Source organism: Mesoplodon bidens, assembly GCF_964165515.1.
Source record: "Mesoplodon bidens genome assembly, chromosome: 19".
NCBI lineage: Eukaryota > Metazoa > Chordata > Mammalia > Artiodactyla > Ziphiidae > Mesoplodon > Mesoplodon bidens.
The window spans coordinates 13,299,229-13,324,711 of NC_138179.1; the positions used below are offsets into that span (position 1 = coordinate 13,299,229).

General features: G+C 46.5%; 2 protein-coding genes across 5 annotated transcripts in view; both read right to left on the reverse strand.

The window, feature by feature from the left end:
• The window catches only part of RAB11FIP4 (RAB11 family interacting protein 4), a gene marked incomplete at its 5' end in the record, with an annotated part of 118,064 nt that extends 112,599 nt beyond the window's left edge, over positions 1-5,465 (reverse strand). The window contains one exon of the mRNA XM_081218069.1: positions 5,307-5,465. Coding sequence (XP_081074195.1) covers positions 5,307-5,465 — 159 coding nt within the window. The remainder of the gene's footprint in view (positions 1-5,306) is intronic.
• Positions 5,466-17,249: 11,784 nt separating this feature from the next.
• Positions 17,250-25,483, reverse strand: part of NF1 (neurofibromin 1) — a 260,760-nt gene continuing 252,526 nt past the window's right edge. For 3 of the 4 annotated variants that reach the window (XM_081218712.1, XM_081218713.1, XM_081218711.1), the window contains one exon: positions 17,250-20,946. In XM_081218712.1, the coding sequence (XP_081074838.1) occupies positions 20,804-20,946 (143 nt within the window). In that variant the 3' untranslated portion in view covers positions 17,250-20,803. The remainder of the gene's footprint in view (positions 20,947-25,483) is intronic. The other variant, XR_014013948.1, reaches the window with a different exon arrangement.

The window sequence follows — 25,483 nt, forward strand, 5'->3', positions numbered from 1 at the left end:
GACCCCCGTTGGTTCTGCACCCGCTGCCACTGCCCAAGTCAGGACCCTCTTCCTCTCGGACCAATTGTCACATTCCCCTCCTGGATCCAGCCTCTGTTCTCAAGCACACATCTGACCCTGCTGCATGGACCTTTCTACCATCCATAGGGAACGGCTGAGGCTTTCCTGATCTGGCCCCGCCCTCCCCTCTAGCCCCTCCTCCTATCACCTCCCACCTCCAGCCACAGATATAGGGATACAGCTGCCTCTTCCCCAGCATCCTGTCCCCTCCTCTCCTGAGCAGACCCAGCTTTACTTCAGGGCTCTCCCTCCCCTGGCAGCCCCAGGACTGTCTCCTGATAAGTCTCGGCCCACCCTAGAACCCCAACCCCTTTGCCGGTTCAGACACCCAGGCTGAAGCCAGCCAGCACCAGCATCTCCCTTGCGGCAGTCCTTCGTCCAGAGGGGCCTTGGGGACTAAGGGAGCCCAGTCTGAACCCTTATTTCATCTCCTGTTCAATATGAACAAGGAGGCACCATGCCCCAGTTGCTTCTGGCACCTGCAAAGAGGGGAAATTTTAGACTAGTCCCAGGTGGGCTAAAGCTGAGTCACTGCCCGCAAATAATTAACACCACCCTTCCCAGCAGGAAGGACTGGCCACTGCTCAGAGGAGATGGTACTGGGTTAACAAATGGCAGAGACACCACTCAACTACTTTTGAGTCCATTCTTCTAGCAAGAAGGATGGTTTTCAAACTGGAAAAGGGAGAAGAATATATTTACCAGGGATGTGGCCCAAGATATCTCTGGCCGCTCCCAATGCCTTCCACTCACAGATGCAGGAGGGCTAGAAGCTCAGAGCTGACAAGGAGGGTGGGCCGAGAACACCAGGGACTGTTCGCAGATCTGGACCTCAACCCCCAAGAACCCCCCAGCCTAGAACAGCCTCTCAAAGATGCTTGCAAGTGTTTACCAAAAACACCAATAGTAAGAGCAGCACCAATTCTGATAGCGGGCCTACTCCATCCCGATACTGAACACTTTACGTGTATTAACGTGTTCAAGCCCCACAATAACGCTATGGAATGAGAACTGTTATCACCCCCATTTTATGGATGAGTAAACAAAGCCCTAGAGAGGTCAGAAACAAAAGCAAGCTATCAGAAGTCAACACGGGTTCAGGGCACTGGGCCATCATTTCTCGTCCTTGTCACAGTGGTCTTGCGCCTACTTATTACAGACTTTCAGGGCTGGGACAGTGCCCTCACATTCTTTGAAACGTCAACCTATGTTCTCACACACGACTCATGTTCTCATCAAATTTCCTTGTCTTCTCTTTTCTACTATGATTCCCAAGTCAGTAAATTAGGGGAATATCAGAGGCCAACCTGATACATAACATTACTATTAACTAAAGTCTGTACTTTATTCAGTCTTCCTTAGTTTTTGCCTAATGTCCTCTTCTTGTTCCAGGACCCCACCCAGGACACCACATTACATTTAGTTGTCATGTCTCCTTAGGCTTCACTTGGCTATAGGACAGTTTCTCAGACTTCCCTTGGTTTTGATGACCTGGACAAACGTGACGCGCACTAAGCAGGTGTTTTGTAGAATAATGTCCCTCTGTTGAGATTTTTGTGATGTTTTCTCATGACTAGACTGGGGTGATGGGTTTGGGTGGGGGATCACAGTGGTAAGGTGCCTCTCCCATCATATCGTATGAAGGGGACATACTACCTACGTGACTTATCACTGCTGATGTTGATCTTGGTGACCCGGCTGAGGCAGTGTGTGTCAGGCTTCTCCACTGTAAAGCTGCCCTTTCCCCCCTTTCCATACTGTCCTCTTTATTTTATTTATTTTATTTATTTATTTTTTTTTTTCTTTTTGCGGTATGCGGGCCTCTCACTGTTGTGGCCTCTCCCGTTGCGGAGCACAGGCTCCGGATGCGCAGGCCCAGTGGCCATGGCTCACGGGCCCAGCCGCTCCGCGGCATATGGGATCCTCCCAGACCGGGGCACGAACCCGTATCCCCTGCATCGGCAGGCGGACTCTCAACCACTGCGCCACCAGGGAGGCCCCATACTGTCCTCTTTAGAAGGCAGTCATTATGCATACCTGACGCTTACAGGGTGGGGGGTTATGCTCCACCTCCTTGATAGGGAATTATCTACATAAATTATTTTAATTCGTTCTGTATGGGAGACTCTCCTAGTATTTATTTATTAATATTAAGTCATTTATTGATATTAGTATGGCCTCAAGGATATTTGTTTTACACTTTGCAACCTAGTATATTTTGATTTTTACAAAGCATTTGATTCTGGTGTCCCTGGCATTCTGGGTGTAGTTGATAAAATATGGATAATCAGCTCTGATAAATTCACTGAATTCCATATCTAATGAATGATAGTTATCCACCCTAGAGCACTGGCGGGGGGTAGGGGGTGGGAAATCAAGGTCTCTATATGATTTTTAAACAAATGAAATAGAAACTGCCAGAAAACATAGCATTTTGAAGGGGAAATGACATCCCTATTCTGTAGTGCATGTGTGAATTTGGTGTGCAGTGAGCAGGGCTGCAAAACGTATTTCTGTGGGTCTCGGTCAAATAACACAGTGTGAGCAGAACCACCCCTACGAGGCTCTGTCCGTGGTCCTGCCCTGGGTTTACACCAGCCTGGCAGATTGAGACATAAAGCACCCACTTCTCCAGCCTGTAGGCAGCACAGCACGGGAGTGACAAAGGTAGGATTGTAAATTCTCTCTATTGTCTGTTACAATAGGAAGAAATGAACAAGATGAAATTCAACAGGAATAAGGTCCAAGTTACAGGTTTAGATTTAAGAAAGTACTGACACAGACAACAGGCCTGATCTCTTCAACAAGTCAGGGTTATTCAAATTAAAAAAAAAAAAAGAATTGCATTAAAGTAAGAGATCAGAATAACCGGATGCATTGCACAGTTCTGGTGAGAAAACTGGCTTGAACACAACAGCAAAGATTGACATTTTGGGGCCGAATAGGAAAATCTGAATAAGGTGTGCATATTAAATGAGATGAGAATTTATTGAAGCGGAAAAGTGCTGATCATTTACTGGAAAAAAATCAGGTTACAAGACAGTATGCACAGCATGACCTCATTTTATGGAGAAAATCTACATATAAGCATAGAAACAGCTCTGGAAGGATGTGACCAAGGTGTCACAGCTAGGCTCCCTGGGAGATGGGAACATATTTTATTTTTGCTTGTCCATATTTCTAACTTCCCACAGAGCATATAAACTGATTCTGTAATGATATAAGATTATGCTTTAAAAAGAAAAATCACTGACCCTCCTCCAGGATGGAGGGGAATCTTGGCTTGGCAGAGGCTGCTAAGAAAGATCCCTGGGGGTTTCAGTGGCCAGAAACTTAACATGAGTGCACCACTCAAAAGGTACCCTCGCCCTGAGCCACCTGTGTGTGTGAGAGGTGTTGGGGCCAGAACAGTCCTGGAGTCTCCTGGTCCAGCCCCTCCATGTCATTACTAGGAGAACTCCGTCACACAATTAGTCGATGGTGGCTTCAGGGCTGGAAGCCAGAGGTTTGGTCCCTGCCAGATCGTGTGGAAATGGTCTGGGGCTTCAAGAACAGGGGATATTTGGCCTGGAGAAGGGAGGATGGTAGGAAGTGAGTGGGAAGGGAACAGGAGTTTTGTTTTCAAATATTTAAAGGCTGCCATGTAGAAGAGAGACCCACATGGGTCCCCGTCCAGAACCACGATGACTAAGTGACAAGCAGGTTTGGCTCCAGAGTGTATGAGGAAGAAGCTCTAACTAGAGGAGCTGTCCAGATCAGGGATAAGGTGGGGCTTGTTAGGGGCTCACCAGTGAGCCCATGTGGCCTCCTGCCAGAGCCTGCTGGGAAGCTCTTCCCACCACTGAGACTGTGGTTCTGGAACTCCACTTCCAGCCAGAGCCAGACTTCTCCCCTGCAGCCTGTGTCCTGAGAGGAAGGACTGGGGCTCTCCCCATGCCTGGGGTCTGCTCAGCCTGCCTCGATGAGGGGAGGGGCTTGACCAGCCTTCGGGAAGGAGAAGGATCGGGTGACTGCAGGAAATGGTCCTGAACAAATCCCAGCAGAGGGAGAGGGTGGGCTCCAAAGGGGCTGTAGCAGTGAGCCTCCCGGGATGGGGTACCTGAGTTCTCGAACTTGACACTTGCCTCACCCTCTTTCACTTACTGGTCTCAGGGACTCCCAGGTCCCAGCCATGCCCAACAGCCATGCAGAGATGATTATCTATCATCTCCCCCTTGCCAGGTGACAGGGAGGCATGGATCCAACCCAGGCATGCCCTGGCTTCTCCTATGTTCTGGAATGCTAGGCCCCAGCTGTCCCCAGAACAGAATGCCAGCCAGTGCCCATGCAGAGCCTGAGGCTTCAGGTGGCCTTGGAAACTCAACACTCAGGGCTTCGTCTCCTGACCATTTCAGGGTGGGCAGTAGCAGAAGGGTGGGGCTGCTCTCCTGCCAGGTGGGTGCCTTGCCGTCCCCCCTCCCCCAGACATAGCCACCTGTCCCTGTGCCCATGGCATGAGAGTACACCTGTCTCTGCCCACCGCACTGGCAGCACCGACCCTCCGATTCCAGCCCTGCTAACAACCAACACCGTTCCTACTTTCCCCAAATCGACGCGCCCCCCCCCCCGCCCCGCCGCTGCAAACACTGCTCAGCTGCCGCTCCCCAGCTTGGCTCTGGGAGGTCTGCCGCAGCCGACACAGCCAGCTGCCAGCCAGGCCTGCCCAGGGGAGCCCGCATGGGGGGTCATCAGGCGCTGGGCCGAGAATCCAGGAAGGTCGCAAGCAGACACCTCCCGCTGTGTTCTAGGTCGGCTGGGTGCAGTCAAGGAGCCGAGACAGCAGAGCGCCCCTACTTGTCCTCTCGCTCCCTCGGCCAGGCCCAGTGGGGCGCATGCCTCCCCCCACCGCCGCACCGTGTCCTGGGATTCCCGCACACGGACCTCTGCGTCTCGGTCTCCGCAGGGTAAGAAGGGGCTGGGGGTCCCGGGACCAGAATCTGACGGCTCCTTCCCCCCACCCCCCAAACCCCGAGTGGGCTGCAGAGCGGTCAGAGGGGCCCGCAAGGGCCCGGGGCAGGGAAGATGGGCAGAGAAGCCCCCACCCCGGGCGTGATGCGTGACTCTCGCAGCGCCGGCGCTAATGGTGGAAAGCGAGGGTCCGACAGGGCGGGGATGCCCGGGGGCTCGGCCGGGAGCGGGCTGGTGAAACAGTGGAAAAGCCGGGGGTGGAGGATTGGGGCGCGGACGCCCCCGCCGCGGGCCCTTACCTCCTCGCCTTGGCCGAAGCGCAGTCCGAGCGCCGCGACGCGCTCCACGCGCAGGAAGCCGTCGGGGTCGCGGCCGCACACCTCGAACACCTCGCGCAGGCGGCGCACCGAGCGCAGCAGAGCCGCGGGGGCGCCTGCCCAGCCCGCGCCGCCCGCCATCCGGGCCGGCCCCGCAGCTAGCCCGAACCCCGCGCCCGCCGCGGCCGCCCGCCCCGTGCCGCCGCCGCCGCCGCCATCGCCGCGCGCCCTCCGCCCGGCGCTGCGACGCGCAGCCTCCGCCCGGTGGCGGCGGCGGCCGAGCCGTGTCAGCAGCGGCGCCGCAGCCCCGCGGCTCGGGGCGGGCGGGGGAGGGGGAGGCTGCAGACAAAAGAGGCCGCGCGCCCCCGAGGGCGGCCGCCCGCGCGGCCCCGCCGCCTCCCCCAGACTCGGTGTCCCTCGGCGGCTCCGAGCTCGTCCCGTCCCCTGGGAAACCGGGAGGATGGGTGTGAGACAGGTTCCCGGAAACCCAGGGCTGCCCGAAGGCCCCGCCCCTGCTTGGAGGAGTCGGAGAGGAGGCCCGAGTCCCCGGACCAGCCGCGCCGGGGTCCAACAGCCTCGCATCCAACCTCAGACCCCCAACCCCAAGGCCAGCCCCTCTCCGTTCACCGCGTCCTGTGTGCGTACCCAGCAGTGTTGAGAGCTCAGTATGTCCCAGGGGTTTCCTACATTAGCGCGTTGGATTGTTAACACTCATCTCCGAGGAAGCTGAGACTCAGAGAGGTTGAACTACTTACCCTAGGTCACACAGCCTCTGGGAGCCCGGGTCAGGATTCCTAGCCAGTCTGGAGCTGGATGGAGCTAGACTCCCTATTCTTACCCTTCTCTGTGCTGCCTCTTAAAGAACAGTTTCCAGGCTTAGGTCCACACAGGCCTCCCCAACAGAACTCTGGGCCATCTCTGGGCTGGGAAAGGGTGCAGAGAGGGGGAGCAGGGACCCTGGGACAGGAGGGGGAAAGAGGAGACCAGAGCAGGCAGGAGGAAGGAAAAGCAAGAGCCACCCACCAGGCCTGCCTGTTGCAGGGCCGGGGGCCACCCAGCGCCTTGGGGAGGTTCCCTCCCTTCCCCTGGGTTCCCACTCTCAGCCCTTGCAGCCCTGGACCTCAAGCGGAGAGCCCAGGACAAGAGTCTTGGCCCTGGGAGCTGGTGGCAGCCTCCAGGCTTGGACCTTAGCCTCCTCCCAGTCGTGCTCAGCTGAGCCTCCACCCCAGCTCCTCTGACGCCCAGCCTCGCCCGGGGCTCTGCAGAACCTGGCCTGGCTCTCCTCTCCTCCTTCCTTGTTGCTCAGCATGCCAGGCCCCTGTGGCACCAGTTGCACCCAACCCAAATACAGGTCTTGGCTGAGCCCACCCCCACGTATGCTTCCCAGCTCAGTTCAGAGGTTTCCTCCTCTAGGAAGCCTTCCCTGATGGCACTCCATCTTGCCTGTTAGTCTGATTTCTGGTCCCTTCCTCCAGATGCCTACTTAGTTCTACAATTCTCTGGTGGGCTGCCCATCTCCCCCAGCACGGTGGGAAACCCTCCAGGGCAGGATGTATCTTAGTCACTTCTTGTCCCTGACCTCCATTCAAGGGTGGGTCCAGAGGAAGCCCCTGCCTAGAGGAGATGGGGTCCTGCCCCATCATCTGCGGGAGCCAAGAGCAGTGTAGGGACCCAGACAGAGAGGCTGGGGTGGGGCCCAGTTCTGCACATGAGCTATGTGGCTTCTCTTCCCTGGACCTCAGTTTTCCCCTCTGTGGTCTTCCTGCTCAACTGTGAATATATCCTGCTTAGGGGCTGCCATGTGGCTTCTCTGATTCTCCCACCCAAGAGGCTCAGGACAAAAGGGAGATGGGCAGGGCTGAGTTATCCCCTTTGGGGAGCTGTAGAAATGGCTCTCAGAGCTCTCCCTGCATCAAATCCCCCAAAAGAAGAGACCAGGGAAGCTGAAAGACCTCAGCTGGCAGAGGTGGGGGCCTCAGACCTGAGCATGAACAAATCCCAGATGAACCAAGCTCGAAGCCCACACCAGATTAGTGGGCCTTCTCCCAAAAGACAGGAGCCCTCCCAGACCCCTGTCTCTCCTCACCCATATCTAGGAGCATCTCAGCTCCCTCCTGCCTCCCTCTTCCTGGGGCACCTCCTCACTTCTACCCTCTCCCCATCCCACTTTCTCTGGTCAACTCCCATCCTTCCAGATTCCATGGAAGTAGTACCTCCTGCAGGAAGCCTTCCCTGACCACACCCTCGCTCACCTTGACTGCCTCTCCCCTGTGCTCCTGTAGCATTCTGTGCAGGGAGGTGACAAGTATACACTGTGGAGCCACCCTACAGCTGGGGATAAGGCCATGAGGGTCAAGTGATTTAATATGTGTAAATGTCAGAGGAGTGTTGCAGGTAGTAAGTGCCAGCTATTGTGTCCTGATGTCTCTCACTCCTGTTATCACCAGAACATCTGGGAAGTAGGTTTCAAAGTTCACACAGTGACCATGAGGTCCGTGAGGGCAGGGACTGTGTCATTTCTCTTTTGATTTTCTAGCTCCAGGCTCTTAGCACAATGACCAATACACACAATTAAGGTCTATGAAGGAATAAATTAGGGAAGGAATGGGCACACATACGGTGTGGTAAACTGAAACATGGCCTCTCAAAAGATACCCACATGCTAATCCCTGGGAGCTGTAAAATTGCCTTATTGGAAAAAGATTCTTTGCAGGTGTGATGAAGCTAAGGCTCTGGAGATGGGGAGAGTCTCCTGGGGTAGCCAGATGGGTTCTAAGTGCAATCACAGTATCCTCATAAGAGGGAGGCAGAGGCAGACTTAACACAAACAGAAGAGAAGGCGATGTGGCCACAGCGGGCAGAGATCGGAGGGATTTGGCCATAAGCCAAGAATGCCAGCAGCCACCAGAAGCTGGAAGAGGTGAGGATGTGAATCATTCCTAGAGCCTCTGGAGGGGGCATGGCCCTGCCCACACCTTGATCTTGGGCTTCTGGCCTCCAGAGCTGTGACACAATGAATTTCTGTTGTTTTAATTCTCCAAGTTGGTGGTACTTTGTTATAGCAGCCACAGGAAACCAATATATATGGTATAAATATCATGGGGAAGTTATTACAGATTAAGAGCCAGGCTTTGCAATCCAAAACAGCTGAGCCAGGCACCAAGGTCTGCTACTTATTTAGCCCTTTGACTCTGGACGAGTTAACTTCTCTAAACCTCAGTGTCCCTATCCGTAAAGTGAGGATAGTAGTTCCTACCTACAGAAGTCCTGCAGGTTTCACATGAGAAAATGAATGTAAGGTGGCTGGCACAGTGCCTGGCATGTACCTGGCCCGTGGTGATTATGATGCGTGTCGGCATGGAGAGGTTGAGAACCAGTCTGAACGGGGGAAGCATTTCTGATTTTCACCTCCAGGCCTTGAATTCAGCGTCCATGTTGTGTGGAAATGGGACAGGATTCACAGTTTCTTGCTGCTCACAACCTGCTGGGTTTTTTTCTAACCATGAATAAATATCGCTCTGGCGGAGAGGAAGGGTGTGGGAACGCCTGGGCCTTTTTCACCTGTCCTCCAGCATGCGGGGTCCGCAGAGGCAGAAGCAGCAGCACTGCCTGGGGGACCGAGGACGCTGGCAGGACTGGGGTGAGTCTGGGGTGAGCAGGGTGTCTCAAGACCCTGTCCTTCCTTGTCGGAAGGGGTGCCCGGGCTGGGGTTTCACTCACCCTGGGTGCCCACCCACAAGTTTCTCTGACCCTCAGAAGGGAGTAGGTCCATCTGATTGCTAGCGTTCCTTCCAGGATTCTAAGAAGAATGACAAAACCGTACTTATTCTACCCAGCTAGGCTCCACATCCTTTCATCAGCCTCAGAAATGGCTCCTAGAAGTGACTTGTGGCTGGGGCGCCTCGCGGTTTAGGAAGCGGCCTCCTGCCCGCGTCTCACCTACTGGAAGTCCTCCAGGCTCACCTACGGGAAGTCCTCTCGGATCAGCACGTCCCCTGCTCCCCGCCTTCTCTGCTGCCCCTTCTGCCGGAAAGAAATGCGGGAGTCCTCAGTTACAGACTGCATGGAGTAAAGGGGAGAGTGGGAAGATTGGGGTGGGGTAGGGGCCATTTTTTACGGAAAGGTAACCGGCCTCACCCTGACTGATACAGGAGGAGGGATCCTGGTGTCCACGGAAGGCCTGACATTCAGAGAGCCAAAGACTGTCAGGATGGGAGACACCTTCCTCCCAACCCCACACTCCTCCAAGGTCACAAAGCTTTTTGGTGGCAGAATTGGAACCACGGCCTAAGTGGCCTCCTGACCCCCATCAGTGCTCCTTTCTGCACAGAAGCTTTGAAGCAGAAGGTCCTGGAGTAGAATCGCTGGACTAAAGCCCCAGCTACCTATTCTGCCATCCCCACCTGAAAAGTTTAAAAACGAAAGAAAACAGAAATCCGGGGCGTCCAGTCCTGCTGAATATACATCTGGGAGGGAGCAGGGGCTGGGGGCTTTGGTGCCGGCTGGGCCGAACAAGCCAGGATCACTGAGATTTAGCAGTGCAGGGGCCAAGGTCTTCCTCCTGGGGACCTCTCCAACAAGGACAACGCACGGGTGCACGGCTTGGTGACCTTGGGGTGAAGCCCTCCACAGGATTCTCAGAAACACACCGAGGTGCAGTGTTTAGAGGGGTCTCCAGCAGGGCGCCAGCCCGAGGAAGCAAAGCAGCAGAGAGGGAGGGCTCCGCGACTCCGTCGATCCTCCTCCCCCGGGACAGGCCCGGTTCTCCCGCGCCCCCTGCTGTTCAAGGGAGGTTTTAAAATTTAAGATCACTCCTTAGAAGCAGCATTTCTTTCCTAGACTCATTCCCTTGACAAATAGGTATTGAGCGTCTACTACGTGCCAAGCCCTGTTCTAGGCTCTGGGGATACATCAGTGAACAAGATGGAAAACTCCTCTCCCTTCACCGAGCTCATTTTCTTGTGGGTTCTGGGGAATTCCCAAGGAAATTCTAGGCCTCTTCCGAGCACCATCCTGGATGTAAATGGTAGAGTTTTTTTTTTTTTTTCTGGCACATAATGTTTAGACAGGAGTTATTAACTAATGCCACCTGGATTTGAAGACTCCATAAGAGCCAGGCCCAGGGCAAGGCACCAGGGACATAAGTTGTCACACAGACTCCCCCAGGAGTCTAGGGACCTGGGGTGAGATTAATAAGGAGGTAGCCAACAACCCGCTCAATCCCCCAGGACAGATGTAAGCTGCCGAGGGAGCAGGGAGAATGGCCCAACAAGAAAGTCTTGCTGGAGATGGTCTTTCGGGGCGGGGGGAAGGGGGGTGTCTCTTGGAAGACAAGGTAGGCTCCCCTGGGAGGAAATGATGTCTGCATAGGCCCCCCACACAAGAGCATCGCAAGATCCAAGGAAGCAAAACAACCCATTCTCAGGACTCGTGTTGAGGGGAGAAGCTGGCAAATCTGAATCATCATGAGAAAAGCCACCGCACATGCGCAGAGGCCAATAAAGAAGAAATCCCTCCCACCAGGCAGTGATGGGCCCTGAAGGTGCCATGTCTCTAGGAGGATTTGTAAGGTGCTGACTGTGGGTTGAAAACCCCCTCTGTACCTCCTTGTAAAGCCTTCAGTAAAGTTTTGTGCAAGTGGATTCTTCAGTGGGTAGGAGATGCCAGGCCATGTTTCAGGGTGAGTTTGGGTTGAAAACAAGAGCAGAGGAAGGAGGGGACCGGTGATATTTAGGTTACATGTGTAACGGTCCGTCATCTCAGTGCTTGCTCTCCCAGCTGAGGAGCTTGGAATGGCTGGAGCTAGAGTGGGTTGGAGCAGGAGATGGGCTTGAAAAGACAGGTAGGGGTCAAATGATGGCCTTGCGTATCCTGGTGAGGACTTTGGACTTTGTTGGTGGTGAGAAGGAAGCCTTTGAAGTATGTCCTGGCTGCACTTATGATGGGTTAGAATGTGGTACACCGGGGACAGTGGGTCATGCTAGAGACCCTTGTAAACAGGCCAACGAGCTGGGCCCCTGAATGGGCAAGGAGGTAATGGGGATGGTGAAGGAATTTCAGAAGGCACCATCAGTATAATCTGGTGACCATCCAGTGTGGTGGTGGGGATGGGTGGTGAGTGGGGAGGAATTAAGGATAATTCCCAGTGTTCTAGCTCAGGTGCCTTGTTGGGGATGGTGGTGCCATTGGCCAAGGCAGGGGCCCAGGAGGAAGTGCACTGGAAATCCTGTGCAGAGGTGAAGAGCTGCCATTAGGTGGTTGGCTATCCAGGTCTGGAGGGGAGGAAGGAGGTGAAGTGGTGACGATTAATTAGAATCACTTCACATAGTGTTAACAGATGAGAAAGTTCGGGAAAACACTTGCAGGGTAGAGAGCTGAGGGCGAAGAGGCAGGTGGAGGAAGGGCTCTCAGAGCAGTGGGAGGAGAATGGAGACAGGGAGCCAGTGCCTGGAAGCCCTAAGAGCTGAGGAAAATGACCGGACTGTAGTCAGTGTGCACAACCTTCACGATGCAGTGCACACAAGTATGCAAATTTATAGGCCCCTTAATAGCCCGAGAGCTTCATGAGGTCCGGGGCCATTTCCAATCAGCCTTGTTAACTGTGAAAGATTGTAAGCTGTGAGCAGAAGTAATAAGGTCATAGTGAAGGGCTGGTGGTGGCCAGTGTGCTCTCTTGGGGTCCATGGAGTCAGCAGGTGTGTCCCCAGAACTGCTCTAAACCAGGTACAGAAATATGCCCCTGGAGAAAGAAAACAAACCCAGCTCCCTGGAATCTGAATTAGTTAAAAGCTACCTTTTGATAAAAGGAAAAAGACTAAGGTAAAAAGCATCGAAGGGATGGTAGTTGTTAATTTAATGCCTGAATAAGTTCCATTATTACGAATACCTTTTCAGTAGAACTGAAAGTCAGCATCATCTTCGCCTCTAAAAAACAACTTTTGTTTTTAAATAATGCTCAATGTAAAAAGGTAATAAAATATAGACAAATAAACAAAAATTAACGATACATAGTTATTCATCTTTTTCCTATGTATAACTATAGTTTCCTATGTGTAAAATACATAGATATTTTACATGATTGGGGATCTACCCTCATATACAGTTTTTTTTTTTTTTTTTTGCGGTACGTGGGCCTCTCACTGTTGTGGCCTCTCCTGTTGCGGAGCACAGGCTCTGGATGCGTAGGCTCAGCGGCTGTGGCTCACGGGCCTAGCCGCTCCGCGGCATGTGGGATCTTCCTGGACCGGGGCACGAACCCGTGTCCCCTGAATCGGCAGGCGGACTCTCAACCACTGCGCCACCAGGGAAGCCGTCATATACAGTTCTTAATCCCTTGATTCTATTGGCAGTTTCCTCCCCAATTTAAGTATTATTCTTTTTTTTTTTTTTTAAGTATTATTCTTTAAACCCATTTTTAAAGGGTGCATAAGGAAGCCCTGTTAGCTTCCAGAAAGTGCTGGATGAATATAGATGATTTAGCCAAAAAATCATCCAGGTGTTGTCTCCAGATGTTTTGGTTGTCTCCAGGTGTTTTGATATTATAAATAATGCTTTGATGAAAGTCTTAGCTCTCTGATCACTTATTTCTCTAGACTAGATCCCTGCACATAATATTATTGGGGCAAATGGTGTGGACATGTTTAAGGCTAATGATACAGAAGGATGAGGTTAAGTTCAGGAGCAAGTCCATCACACCACACTCTGGACCAGCACCGAGTACTAAATACATCTTTGCTAATTTTACAGATGAAGATGGTATTTCAGTGTTTCAAGTTTGCTTTGTTGTTGTTGTTGTTGTTGTTTTTTACTACTGAGCGTGATGACCTTTTCCATCATATAGTAATTAGCAAGTGGTACAGTATTTCATTTCTGTGGATTAGCCGTTCATGTCCTTTGCCCATTTTTCTTTTCTACTTGGGTCTTTTCTTAAAATCGATTCTTATGAATCCTATAATTAGAACAATCTCCCTGTTATTTGGCCTTTAAATTTGGGTGTGATTTTTTTTTTTGGACATGGGGATATTTTATGGATTAGGTAGTCAAGTGTAATCTTTAGGATTTCTTCCACTGCTTTTAGGCGTACAAAGTCCTTCCCTGTTGTGGGAGTAAATGTTCTTGGCCAACATTTCCAGCTCTCCTCCTTCTGGAAGAGGATAGCTCTTTCTGACCCTTGTGATTCTGTGAAGCTGTGTGACAAGTTCTGGCTGTGACTGTGAGAAGTGACTGCGCATCTGCTCTCCGGCCTCTAACTGCTAATCTGAGACCCTCCAGATTCTGGGCTGCTCCATCTGGTAGCCACTAGCTGCCTGTAACTATTTACCTCTAATTTAAAATTTAAAAGTCAGCTCCGCAGTCTCAGTGCTCACATTTCAAGGGCCTGACAGCCCGATGTGGCTGTGGCCATGTAGACCGTTCAGCTATGGAACGTCTCCATCCCTCCAGGGGCAACTGGGTGGCGCTGTCTCAGCTCTCCTTCCCTCTGTCATTTGCTATGGTGGCTCATCAGTCTCTGGAGCCCGAGAAACTGCGGTGAGCGGAGTCCCCCTGCCAACCACTGATGGACATGTAGTGGGGTGAGAAAGCTTTTGTGGCTTTTAAGCCAATGAAATTTGGGGGCTACTGGTGCTATTTTTTTTTTTTAACACCATAACATAATCCGGAACTTTTGGTCTTTTCCATTCTATTTACCTAGTCTAATTACCATCATCACAGTTTTAAATATTTTTAAATGTCTATGTTTTATTATCTAGTAAGGAAAGTTCCTCTGTATGCTTTTATTTTTTTTCTTAGCCAGGCTTTCTTGTCTATTTTGTAAGGTAAACCCTAGGATCTCTTTGTTTGGATACACACTCTCTTCTTGTAGGGGTCTTGATTGGAATTGTGTGGACTCAGTGATGAGTTTGGGAGCAACTGGCACTCTGCTTCTTCCCATCCAGCTCCGTGGGATGTCTCTCCATGTACTCCTCTCCTTACAGCCCGCGGCCCTCACATGCCTGTTTGCTGAGTGACGCTGTGCAGACAATCAGCAGCAACGGGAGGAAAGTAAGGACAACACAGTGACCTTCCATAAAGCAAAACTAAGTCCTCTTAAAGAACTATTTTTCCTCCGGTGAGTCCCTCTTGCCTTACTCTTTTTGGGGTTGAAATGCCGTATTATAAAAAGACTGTTCCTGGAATTTTTTGTTTTCTATATGCATAAATTGACAAAACACATTTTCAAAACTTTCCTGATGTGTGAAATCTCAAAGTCTGGATTCGTTTTCAACAGGTCTTTATTACACAGGCCATCTCCATTTTGGTAGGGATTTTTGATATTGTGAACGGGGTCTTTTTTTCTATTCTATTTGTATAGTTTCCTGATACCATAGAGCCTTAGGTGTTATTCAACAACCATCTATCCAGCTCCTTCAACAAGGCATAGTCCCTGTATTTGGAGGCCCAGAGTATAACAAGGGAGAGAGGAACAGTTGATGATCACAACATTGTAACGAGAAGCTGTTACAGGACCAAGAGAAAGGCTCTCAGCGCAGCCCATGGGAGAACAGAGAGCATTTCCAAGAGGTGCTGATGCTGGAGTTCACTGAAAACAAGGGGCCCAATAAATGTCTGATGGATGAATGAATGAATGCTGTAAGCTTAAAAAGACTCGGTATTTTAATGAAAAAAAAATTTTTTTGGCCTCCTGTAGAATCCTAGACATGAGTATATGGCGAGTGGTGGTACTGTTTTTGCTTAAGGCATACACGACCTAATTCCTTTCTGCCTTCCATCCGCAAATTATCAAGTTGGTGAGGGAGCATCCCTCGCCATCTATTTCTCATCCTCTTTTGACTTTGGGCCAGACTCAAAGATAGAGAGTACCCTTATTTTTGCTCTCTGGGGCTAAGGCATGCCTTCATGGAGTTTTTAAATGTACAAAATCAGGGCGCATTTCCCAAGGTGGGACGAAAGGAGGAAAATAAGAACAGAACGAGCCAATCTCCTCTCTGGTGCACTGCTTTCTGCCCGGATGCATTTCTGCCTGGATGCTACATGTGCTCTCTGGGCCAGGTCATCCCCAGCCTCAGGTACCCCCTATACATTCAAGACTCCATAATCCTATTTTCAACTGCTCAGTGGACATATCCATCTGGACACACTTCTTGGTCATTTTTCAGGACCCTCAGTCACTGAACCTGCCAGTCACTGGTCCACACCTTGGGCACTGTGCTCATTGGTTACGTGGCTGTTTCCCCCACTAAATTGTGATCTCGCATAGGGTAAAAACCAAGCTTTCCTCTTCTTTTTTGGCATCTGCAATGCCTGGCAAAGGGCTTGGCACAATTATAGTAACTGAAAACGTTTCTTTGAACAAATGAATCAGCTGAGGTTACCTCTGTTGACATTTTCTTTGTTTAAACATATTTAAGTTGGGGAATGCTCTCTGAACCTCTGATCAGGAAGGGGCCCTATTAAGATTCTGATGTGACTTTCCTATTTTATATGGAGGAAGTGGCCCCCATGGGGGATGTTCTGAACTCTGTAACCCCACGGGATTCTCTTTATCGTGACTAGCTTGACTCATAGCATAAACACATGGTAAAGGACCTAGAAAAATTTGGCCCAATTTAAATGTATGATGCGTCTTTGGAAATTTTAAATATGCATATATACATATATGTGGTGTATGTACATATGTACATATTATAAGATATAAATGGATTTTTAGAAGGTACTTAAAAAAAGCCAAATCTACTAAAATTACAATTCCACATTAACATTATGAAATATCCACTTATGATTAGCCAGTACTTTTTGTTTTTTTTTAAATTTTATTTATTTTTTAGCCAGTACTTTTAAAAGAACAAAATGTGAGAGATTCAAACAAACAGGGACTATATTGCTGTAGTGTGGCCTAATATTTACAGAAACATAATCAACATTGTGAAACGGCTTCTTTTAAATTGGCAGCTAATAGGGTCTTAAGTGGAACTTACTTCTGTAAGAAGACTCTCTAATGAAGACAGGCCTGGCGTGTTACTCGCACGGCCGGTACAGTGAAACTGCAAATGGCTCATTAAATCAGTTACGGTTCCTTTGGTTGCTCGCTCCTCTCCTACTTGGATAACTGTGGGTGTCCTGGCATTTGACTGCTCATTTGAAAAGAACTAAAGTCACCTTAACCCAGAGAACGGAGTCACCCCTCAGTTTGGCAGGCCCTAAAAAGTATTTGATGGGGTTCAGGACATGTGACCTCAAAATATGGCACCTTGAAGGAGCTTGAGGAAATGGCAGGAGCAGGAAGGTTTCTCTGACCTTTCCCCTGCCATCCTCTCCCGAAACAGGTCATAAAACCTTTACTTGAGAGGCACCCTCCCTAACTCCGGAGGAAAGGAGCATCCTTATCTCTGAAGACAAGACAGAGGGACTTCGAGAACTGGAACAGGGCTTGCTAGGTTTCCCCCACTTCACCGCACTTACCTCATAGTCTTTGACCTATCAGAGTTTTACACAAATGCTCACTCTTCATCAAACCTAGGACAGAAATACTCAGGCTTAACTGTTTTTTTCGGGTCTTCTCATCTCTTTTTGAAGGCTCCTGTGTCATGTAAAATTTACATTAAATAAATGTATATGCTTTTCTCCTATTAATTTATCAGTTTAATTTTCAGACTCAGCCAGAGACCCCAGGAGGCTCAAGGGAAACTTTTTTCTCCCCTACACATTTCACCAAAATTATTTTACCTTTCGTTTAGAGAGGTTCTGGAAATAGAAAGGTCCTTCCCATGGAGCAGGGGTGGTGATGGTGGTTTGAGGAGAACCCAAGACATCCTTAAAAGAAAGGAAATGGCCTTAATGTTTCAAAAGATCAGGGAGGAGTGCGGGGAAGTGAGAAAACAGAGCTGATGCATGTGAAGAAATTAAATAACTCCCCACATCTTAGAGCAGGTTGAATTTACATTTTACTTAAAAAAAAGGGGAGGAGTACATACACAGGGAGGGAAATGGGACGGGAACAACAATGATCTGAAATGGATTTCTACAGTTTTCCCCTACAATGGTAGATTTTGTCTGTTGGGCAGTATTTCTCCTGCTGGCGTACAACTGCTTACAATATTAACGAGGTTGTAGACAAGGGAACTGCCAAAGTTTGGGCCTGAATGGAAAAGAGAGGAAGTTATCATATACAATGTAAGTTTACAATACACAGCATTTTCTTTAAATGATGTAACGCAGTCGCAGGAAGAAGTTAACAGTACTAACACGAGAATAATCAAATTTTTGTTTGTTATCCATGTACAGCAACTAACTGCTTTACAAAAAAGCAAAATAATACAATATATCATCACAGGTATTTACAGTGTAGTAAATATACTTTTCTGTCAAATTTTACACAAACTATTTACAGGTGAATATACTGCATTAAAAAAAACTGTGTGGCTGACACTAAGAGTGAATTTTTATATAAGTCCATTGCATAACATTGAATAAGACATGCCTCATTATGCCTGGGTTGGGGGTGGGATGTAAAAACAAAATCAAAAAAAAAAAACAAAACAGAAAAGCCAAAACAAAACTGAAAACCCCTAAAACCCACTGAGCAGGGAGGGTTGCCGGCTTACATTCTGTCTCCCCCAGGACATCTGTTCATGGGGGTGGCAGCTGGCTGTTCTCTGTGGTGTCCTCAGCCCTGGCCCAGGACCTGCACAGAGCCGGCACCCAGTAACGGACAGGTGCTGAGTGGATGCAGGACAGAGTACTTGCCACTTCCCCCAAAGCTAGTGAACTGGGTCTCGGTGCTGGCCAACAAGGGCACACCCCTGGGACAGGGCAGTGATAAAACAGGGAGATCATGCATGCCAAAAAACATGGTGAGTTAATGTTTTCCTTTTTAAAAAGTCAGGGGAAACACCCACAAACCCCAAACAAATTACTTTATAGAACTTACATCCAATTATGCAAAATGGGCAACCTACTATGAACTTCAGAATTTCTTGTGCAGGTTATAAGTATGAGGCCTAAAAACCAGTTTCATTTCTCAGAGGAAGCATACTGGTGAGAGATTTATCTCATGTGCATTTCAGTTTCTTGGAAAGCTGGATTTTCCTCAAAAGGCAGAAGTTCTTCAAACAAGGTAAATCTTAAACCTTAATAAGTTTTCAAATTCCCAGGATGTACGGGTAAAAAGTATTTTTGCAATTCATAGAAGGCTCAATTTTGATTTGTGCAATGCAGATCATTAATTTCATGAGGTACTTCAAGTGAATTCATCCATTCATTACACTAGAGGGAAATAACGAATAAATTTAAGACATAGCATACCTTGGAAAACTTGTTTATGGAAAGATCAATATTTTTAACGGTAAACCTTTGGAAGTTCCTCTATTTTGATAGGAGAAGCAAAATAGCATAACACTACCCACTGTCATTGCACCAAACCAACAACAAAGAGGGGAAAACATGGAACCAAAGTGATTAAAGGCTCGCATCTGCCTTTTATTCCAGGAGCCAGGAAGTTGTGATGCCCAGCCCAGAAGCTCTGGGGTGTGGGGGAACGTGGACCTTACCAGCAGCTTGGCATCCTTGGCACCGGGCTGTTAATGATCTGTTTCTAAACTCAGCTCTAGTCTTAATTCCTTATCGTCTCAGTTGCTCTGTTATTATAAACATTCTATTCTAATGAAGCGTCTACAATAGTTAAAAACAAGAGTTTAGTTAATTGCACCTGTCTTCAATATTTTCCAACAATTCAGTGTCAAAATAACTATTAACACTAAGGTTTTTTTCATTTTGGCTAACGGTTCTTACTTTTCCCAGGACTGTAAACAAATTAAAAAAATTAAATTCTTGTTATTTCTGAATATCAAAAGCAATTTTATTTACATTAACATATTACATTGTTACTGTGTGGATAAATGTGAAATGTGTTATATTATTAAAATCAGAACATTTAAATGTACCATTGATTTAGCTGTGGAATTTAATTTACTGAAATCCACTCATGAAACAGCACTTCAGGAAACTCTCCCTCCCCTAGGTTTCTTCTTCTCTCCCAAAGCCATTACACCTTAACATATAAAGGGAACCCAGGAATAGGGGGATAATATCTTCTTGTAATAAATATGGTTTAGTCCTAAATTGGGACATCCAGATACTAATATATTCACTGAAGTCAAATTATTTTGCACACTGCAGGTACCACAAAGAAATTGGATCTGCATTACTATGGAAATTCCAATGCCATGATAATCCATACCATTCAGTATAGCAGCAACTCTTAAGGTCCCCTATTGTCATAATAATGCAGGTTGACCAGTCTTTTCACAGTGATTAAATGCAATTCTATCATATAGAACCCAAATGTTTCTGCTAAAGAGATTCCTGATTTTTTTGGAGGGGAGAGGAAAGATTACAAGACATTTAAAATACATCTCATCAAAAATTTTGTGATAATATACACCACACTCTATGTTTCTGGGAAAATTATTAAACAAGATAAAAGCATCGTCTACTCTAATAGTCACGTACCATTCCATTTTGTATGGAGCTAATGCAACCATCTACGGAAATCACCTCCTAGGAACAATTTGCAACACTTTGTTCACTGATTACCCTGCTCGGAATTATTTAGGAAAGAAGAGGAGGAGGGGGAACATGTATAATTACTATACTTAGTATAGTTTTGGCTTACAAAAACAGGAAACGACTTTTAGCATGTTTCAAGATTAAAAGATAATCAACTGGAGAAAAATATAAACTAGTTTGGATGACTGAGTTTGCATAAGGCCTCAGAACTCATCTCTTTAATTCGGTCATGTTAAGATACATGTGGTTACGCTTATTTTCCTGTAATTATTGCTAATACTCAAGTGTTAGTATTTCTTAAGAACCCACTACAAAATACTAAATCCCTCCTCCCCCACCCCCCAAAGTACCTCGCCTGTGGCTTTATGGTATGAAGTCACTGAGGCTTGACCTCTATGGTTCTTCAGTTTTGTAAGGTAAAAAAAAGTCCACAGCTAAAAGTCAGATTAAACATACTGGGGTTATATTATTATTTCTCCCATTAACTTCTATCTTGAAAAGTGTGTAAATAAGACTAACACTTTACTTTGTATGTTGAAGAAGGGGAAAACATAGAAGGCAGAGCTCTGTGCAAATGGCTTTCATAGCTGGCCAGTAGTAGCAGTATTCAAGGAATCATCCTCTCTCACAATCGGGATGTTCTCAGTTCAAGTGTCCTGACCTCCCACTTTCTTTGCAGTTGTTCTGAACACTTGCTTAAACCAGACAAACCAAAAGTAGAAGAAAAAAAAGTTAAAGAAAAAAGCAGCATTAAATTTAGGCAACGCTTCCAAGAGTTGATCATCTGGCAACATGGCAGACTGGATGGGCTCATCATAAAACATGAAGTGCAGCATCACAGCACGGTGGTGAGGGGTCACTAGTGAAGAGCCCGTATAAGTTAAGTCTGTTTGAAAAAGGAAAGAAAGAAAGCTTCACATGATCTTCTTAATGCTATTACGTTTGAAACTGCCAGCGCTTCTTTGCTTCTGCACCTGGCTTGCGGATCCATGACGAGTTCGCCCACTGTTACAGTGCCCAGTGGTAGGGGAGAGTTCAACATTCTCCTTGTCAATTCCTGGAGAGAAACAGAGCAGCCAGTTACCCCCTCTCCGGTGGTGTTAAGCTCCAGGACTGAATCTCACGATTTGTATACAAGATACAACCTGGTGTATTGTTTTTGCATTCATTTTAATAGTCAGCTGCTAGAGTGTTTACAAAGATCTTGTCACACAGAAAACCTCACACTTTGTTAAGCAAAATTTGCTATCATGGCAGAAAAATAGCATAAGGAAAAACAAAAAAAACAGAGAAGTTGCAAGGAAGAGCTAGAGGCAGGCAGGATTGAGCTGAATGAAAGGCTAGCAGCCACCAAAGACTAGAACGCCTTCCTCCAAATCGTAACAGAAGCTTCCAGCAGAGGTCAGCTTCTAGCCACGTAGCCTTACTGGTGTTTATACACAGAATATATTCTGTAGTTGCAGAAGGTACAGAAATTCATCATTTCAAAGAGAGGCAGATGCTTTTTATTTTTTAAATCATAGTGCCTACCCCAAAGGAACTCAAATATTTACTGAGAAAATAATATATCAAAATGGTCATACTGTAGAATTTTTGCTTTGATCTTCTTTTCAACTCTGGCAAGTCATTTTTTGTTCTGTACCTTAAACAGATGCCATTTATTTCTCTCATGGAGGAGATTAAACCTCCCCAAACTGGGCCCTACAATGTATTTTTATAAATAATCTAATTAGTAACTTCATAAAAGTAACTAGAAGCAAAAACAAGGTATTTTTTATTTATCAGATTAGTAAAGATTACAAATTAGACAGGTAACAGGATAGTGGTTACCTCTGGGGAAGAAGTGACTGGAAGGGGGCATGAGGATGGTTTCTTGGGGTGATGGCGATGTTGTTTCTTGATCTGGATACTGGATTTTTAAGTATGTTTACTTCTTAAAAGTTCATTAGGTTGTAAGTTTATCATCTGTGTGCTTTTCTGCCACACTTCAATAAATTTACTAAAATAATTAGACCAATTATACCCACCTTTGACATAACTACTGATAGGAAAGCAAAAACTATTTTAGCAAGTTGTATCAAAATGTAAAGTACTGACTGGTATTTACTGATACAGAAAAATGACCATAATTTTGGATTAGGGGGAAAAATCCACTTACAGGGGAAAACAAACAAATAAACAAAAAGCCTAGGAAAATATTTGCCAAAAAATGTCATCTCTGGATGGTGTGATTTCAGGTAATTATTACTTTATTCTTTTTTTTTTCTTGGCTGAGCCACTCGGCTTGCAGAACCTTAGTTCCTTGAACCCATGCCCCTTGCAATGGAAGTGTGGAGTCCTAACCACTGGACCACCAGGGAATTCCCTGCTTTATTCTTATCTGTACCATCTGAATTTTAAAATAAACAGTAAATTTGACAATGGAAAAATTTCTATTTTTGGACAAAAAATAGTACGTCAAGTCAAAAAGTATTTATGTTACTGAAAATGTACATAGACCCACACAGCTATTTGTTTGTTGGTTCTTGAACAGGAAATGGATCTGTGATGACCTCCTTCTAGGAGCCACACATCTTTGTTTGGATTCAGCCTTGAATTCAACTCAGAGTATGAGGCATCTACAGGCACCTGGTCTGATTTACACAGGCTCCATAGAGGTCTGCTGTCTTGAGCTTATCAAAGGAACACTGGCATATGAAAAAGTGCACTGGGCTGGGAGTGTGAGTGCATCATTAAAAATGTCAGCAACGCCTCTCCGGGAGGCAAGCATAGTGAACCCACTCTTGAATCTGTTCCAATCTAATCCTATGGGTAGAAAGCTAAATGGAAGAAAATACACTGTGATGTTCAAAGAACTTTTCTCTGGGTAGCAGAATTCTGGATGATTTTTATTCTCTTCTGCATATTTATTTGCATCTTCTCCAGAGCTATTTAAAAAAGAAATAACAAAATTGAAAGGAGACTGCTCATCATCCCTTGAATGCGCCTTGAACTCTGTAATGTGTATTTGTGCAGCTCTTTCAATTGCCTTACCAATCTCTACAAGACAAAATGCAACCCGTATTTTTTCTCATCTGTTTCTTTCATGATGCATTCTCCTGTCTCTCGCCAGAACTATTTTCTCCCTCCCCTTTTTTCTGCCTGTTTTTATATGGCATTTATATTTTGCCTATATTATCACAACTTGTGTATATGTCATATTTTCTCTACTAGAATAAAAGCATCTAGAAGGGCAAAGATCGTTTATCATTCATTTTTATTTTCCTGTAAGATCTAGTTGACGTCTTTTTCAACAAACACCGGTTGAACCGATGTTTCCATTTTTAAATGTGATGGCTGCAATTCAGAGCCAAAAAGCATGCAACCCCTGATCTCCAGTGGGGTGGCGCCATATTTTTATTGGAAAAGACAGTTTTTTTTAGCTTCTTCCATCTGAAGTGATCATGAACTTGTCTGAGTATTTGACTTTCCATTTCCTCAAATTTGCATGTGGCCTAAAAGTTCAAGTCCAATAGTTCCTTATCTAGGTTTATTTCCTCAATAGGAAATAAGAATCAGGCAAAACTAGAACTTTAAAGATAAGGGTTTGAAACAATCAGGGGATGGTCATCAGGAGGGACACAGTGTTGATGACCACTGGAGGGCCAGTGGCCCTCTGCCAGCAATCTTCCACTCTGGGGCTCTTTCTTGTGTGACCACTTTTGGTGCAGCCTTGCCACTGCTGGACTATGGCTCATTCTGGGGGTGGGGGGGCAGAGCAGTCATCACACTGCAAGGTGGCAAAGCTTCTATCTGAGGACAAGGGCCTGTTCAGTTTAATTCTTAAGAATTAAAGTTATATAAATTATAATCAGAGTAAGTCACTAGGGTGAAGGTTTTTCTTCAAAGACATACTAAGAATATTCCATTTCCTGTTTTGTTAAGCAAGTAACCTTCAGACCTCGAAATAAAATTTTATTGGGTTGGCCAAAAGGTTCGTTTGGGTTTTTCTGTAACGTCTTACAGGGAAGCCCGAATGAACGTTTTGGCCACCTCAATAAATGTTAAGGGTAAGAGCAAGCAATAAAGTTTTACACATACTGTGACCTCAACTACATAAAGAAAAGAAATAGGAAGGAGATGCACCAAAATGTTAATAAACAGTGATTATCTTAAGAGTGGTGGGATTATAGGTGATTTTTTCTTCTATTTTTCTGAATTTTTAATTTTCTTCCCTAATGAGCCTGTGTTCCTTTTAATTAAAAATCTTAAACTGACCTAGGACTGTCACTGATAACCCAAAACTTCAATGCTATGTGAGAGGCTGATGTCCCACTTTTACTCAATTTTCATCTCAATTCATTACCTGTTTTTGTGTATATGTTTTCTTCCTACTTAGTGACCCAACCCTACAAGTCACACACAGGTAAATGTGGCACGATGGTGATTCCTAAGTTCAACTTCACAGCAAAGGTGTTTTATTTAAGGATCTAAGGAGAAGCTGACATAAAAATCTTGGAGGTTTTTAAAAAAAGCATTATATTTATACCAAAAAATAGCACCTTGAAAAAAGCCAGGTTGGTATGAAACAGAATGATACCAGTATCCTGGTTTCTAAGCATAATTCTCACTTTTGAGAATTTTGGCAGCATTCTTCTTAACCCTCTGAAAATAAATCTAGAAACCTTTCTAGAATGTAGAGAAGGGTTTGGTCTCAACATTCTATAGGAAAAACTCTCAGATTATCAGCCTGACTGCCCAACTGGAGGCAGATCCATCTTGCTTTGGTACATATACTATATTTTAAATTGGTGAGCAGACCTTGGTGCTGTGCTCCTGCTCATCAAGGCCGCTTGGAGGCTTTGCATCCTGGTCTCTCTTATGCCCCTAAGCACTGGCTTTCCCTTCTGACTCTCAGTGGGCACAGAAGCAGAAATCCATGAGGTGACAGAAATCCAAAGGCCACCACCCAAGTGAAATAAAGGTAAAAACCTCTGTGGTCCTGACTTGCTAGTTTAAATTCCTTTAGATATGCTGTGGTTAAGCATGCAGCCAGTTACAAACAACGTGCAGGGCAGAAGAAGCTGAAGATTCTCTACAGCAGTGCATGAATAAGCACTGTGCTTCAGTGAATTGTGGTGGTTCCAGATAAAGCTAAAATCCTAAATAAAAAGTGTTATTGGCCAAAATTCACCGAATTAAGAGGGGGAAAATTTATTAGGTTACACTATAGTTAAATAACATATATAAATAACTTATATATCTATTATATGTCTATCTCCTCTGCTCAAACATTAGTTCCTTGAAGGCAGGTATCAGGGTTTATTTTGACAACTAGGGATATAGTTCCAGGCTGACAAATAATTTTTAAAAAGTCACCTATTTTTTTAAACACCAAAATGATTTCTCAAACTGGAACCTAATATTTTCATGAAATAATAAAAGGATTGAATCCCTTTTAGCTCTTGAGAAGCTGAGGAAAAATGGGTTAGGTGAGTTGTGAGAAGTTATTCAACAAAAATGAAAGACATAATAATCCAAACCTCCCACCACCTGCACAAGGTGACAGTAAGTTCCCTGAATCTGCATTGCTTAGTTTATCACATATATCATAT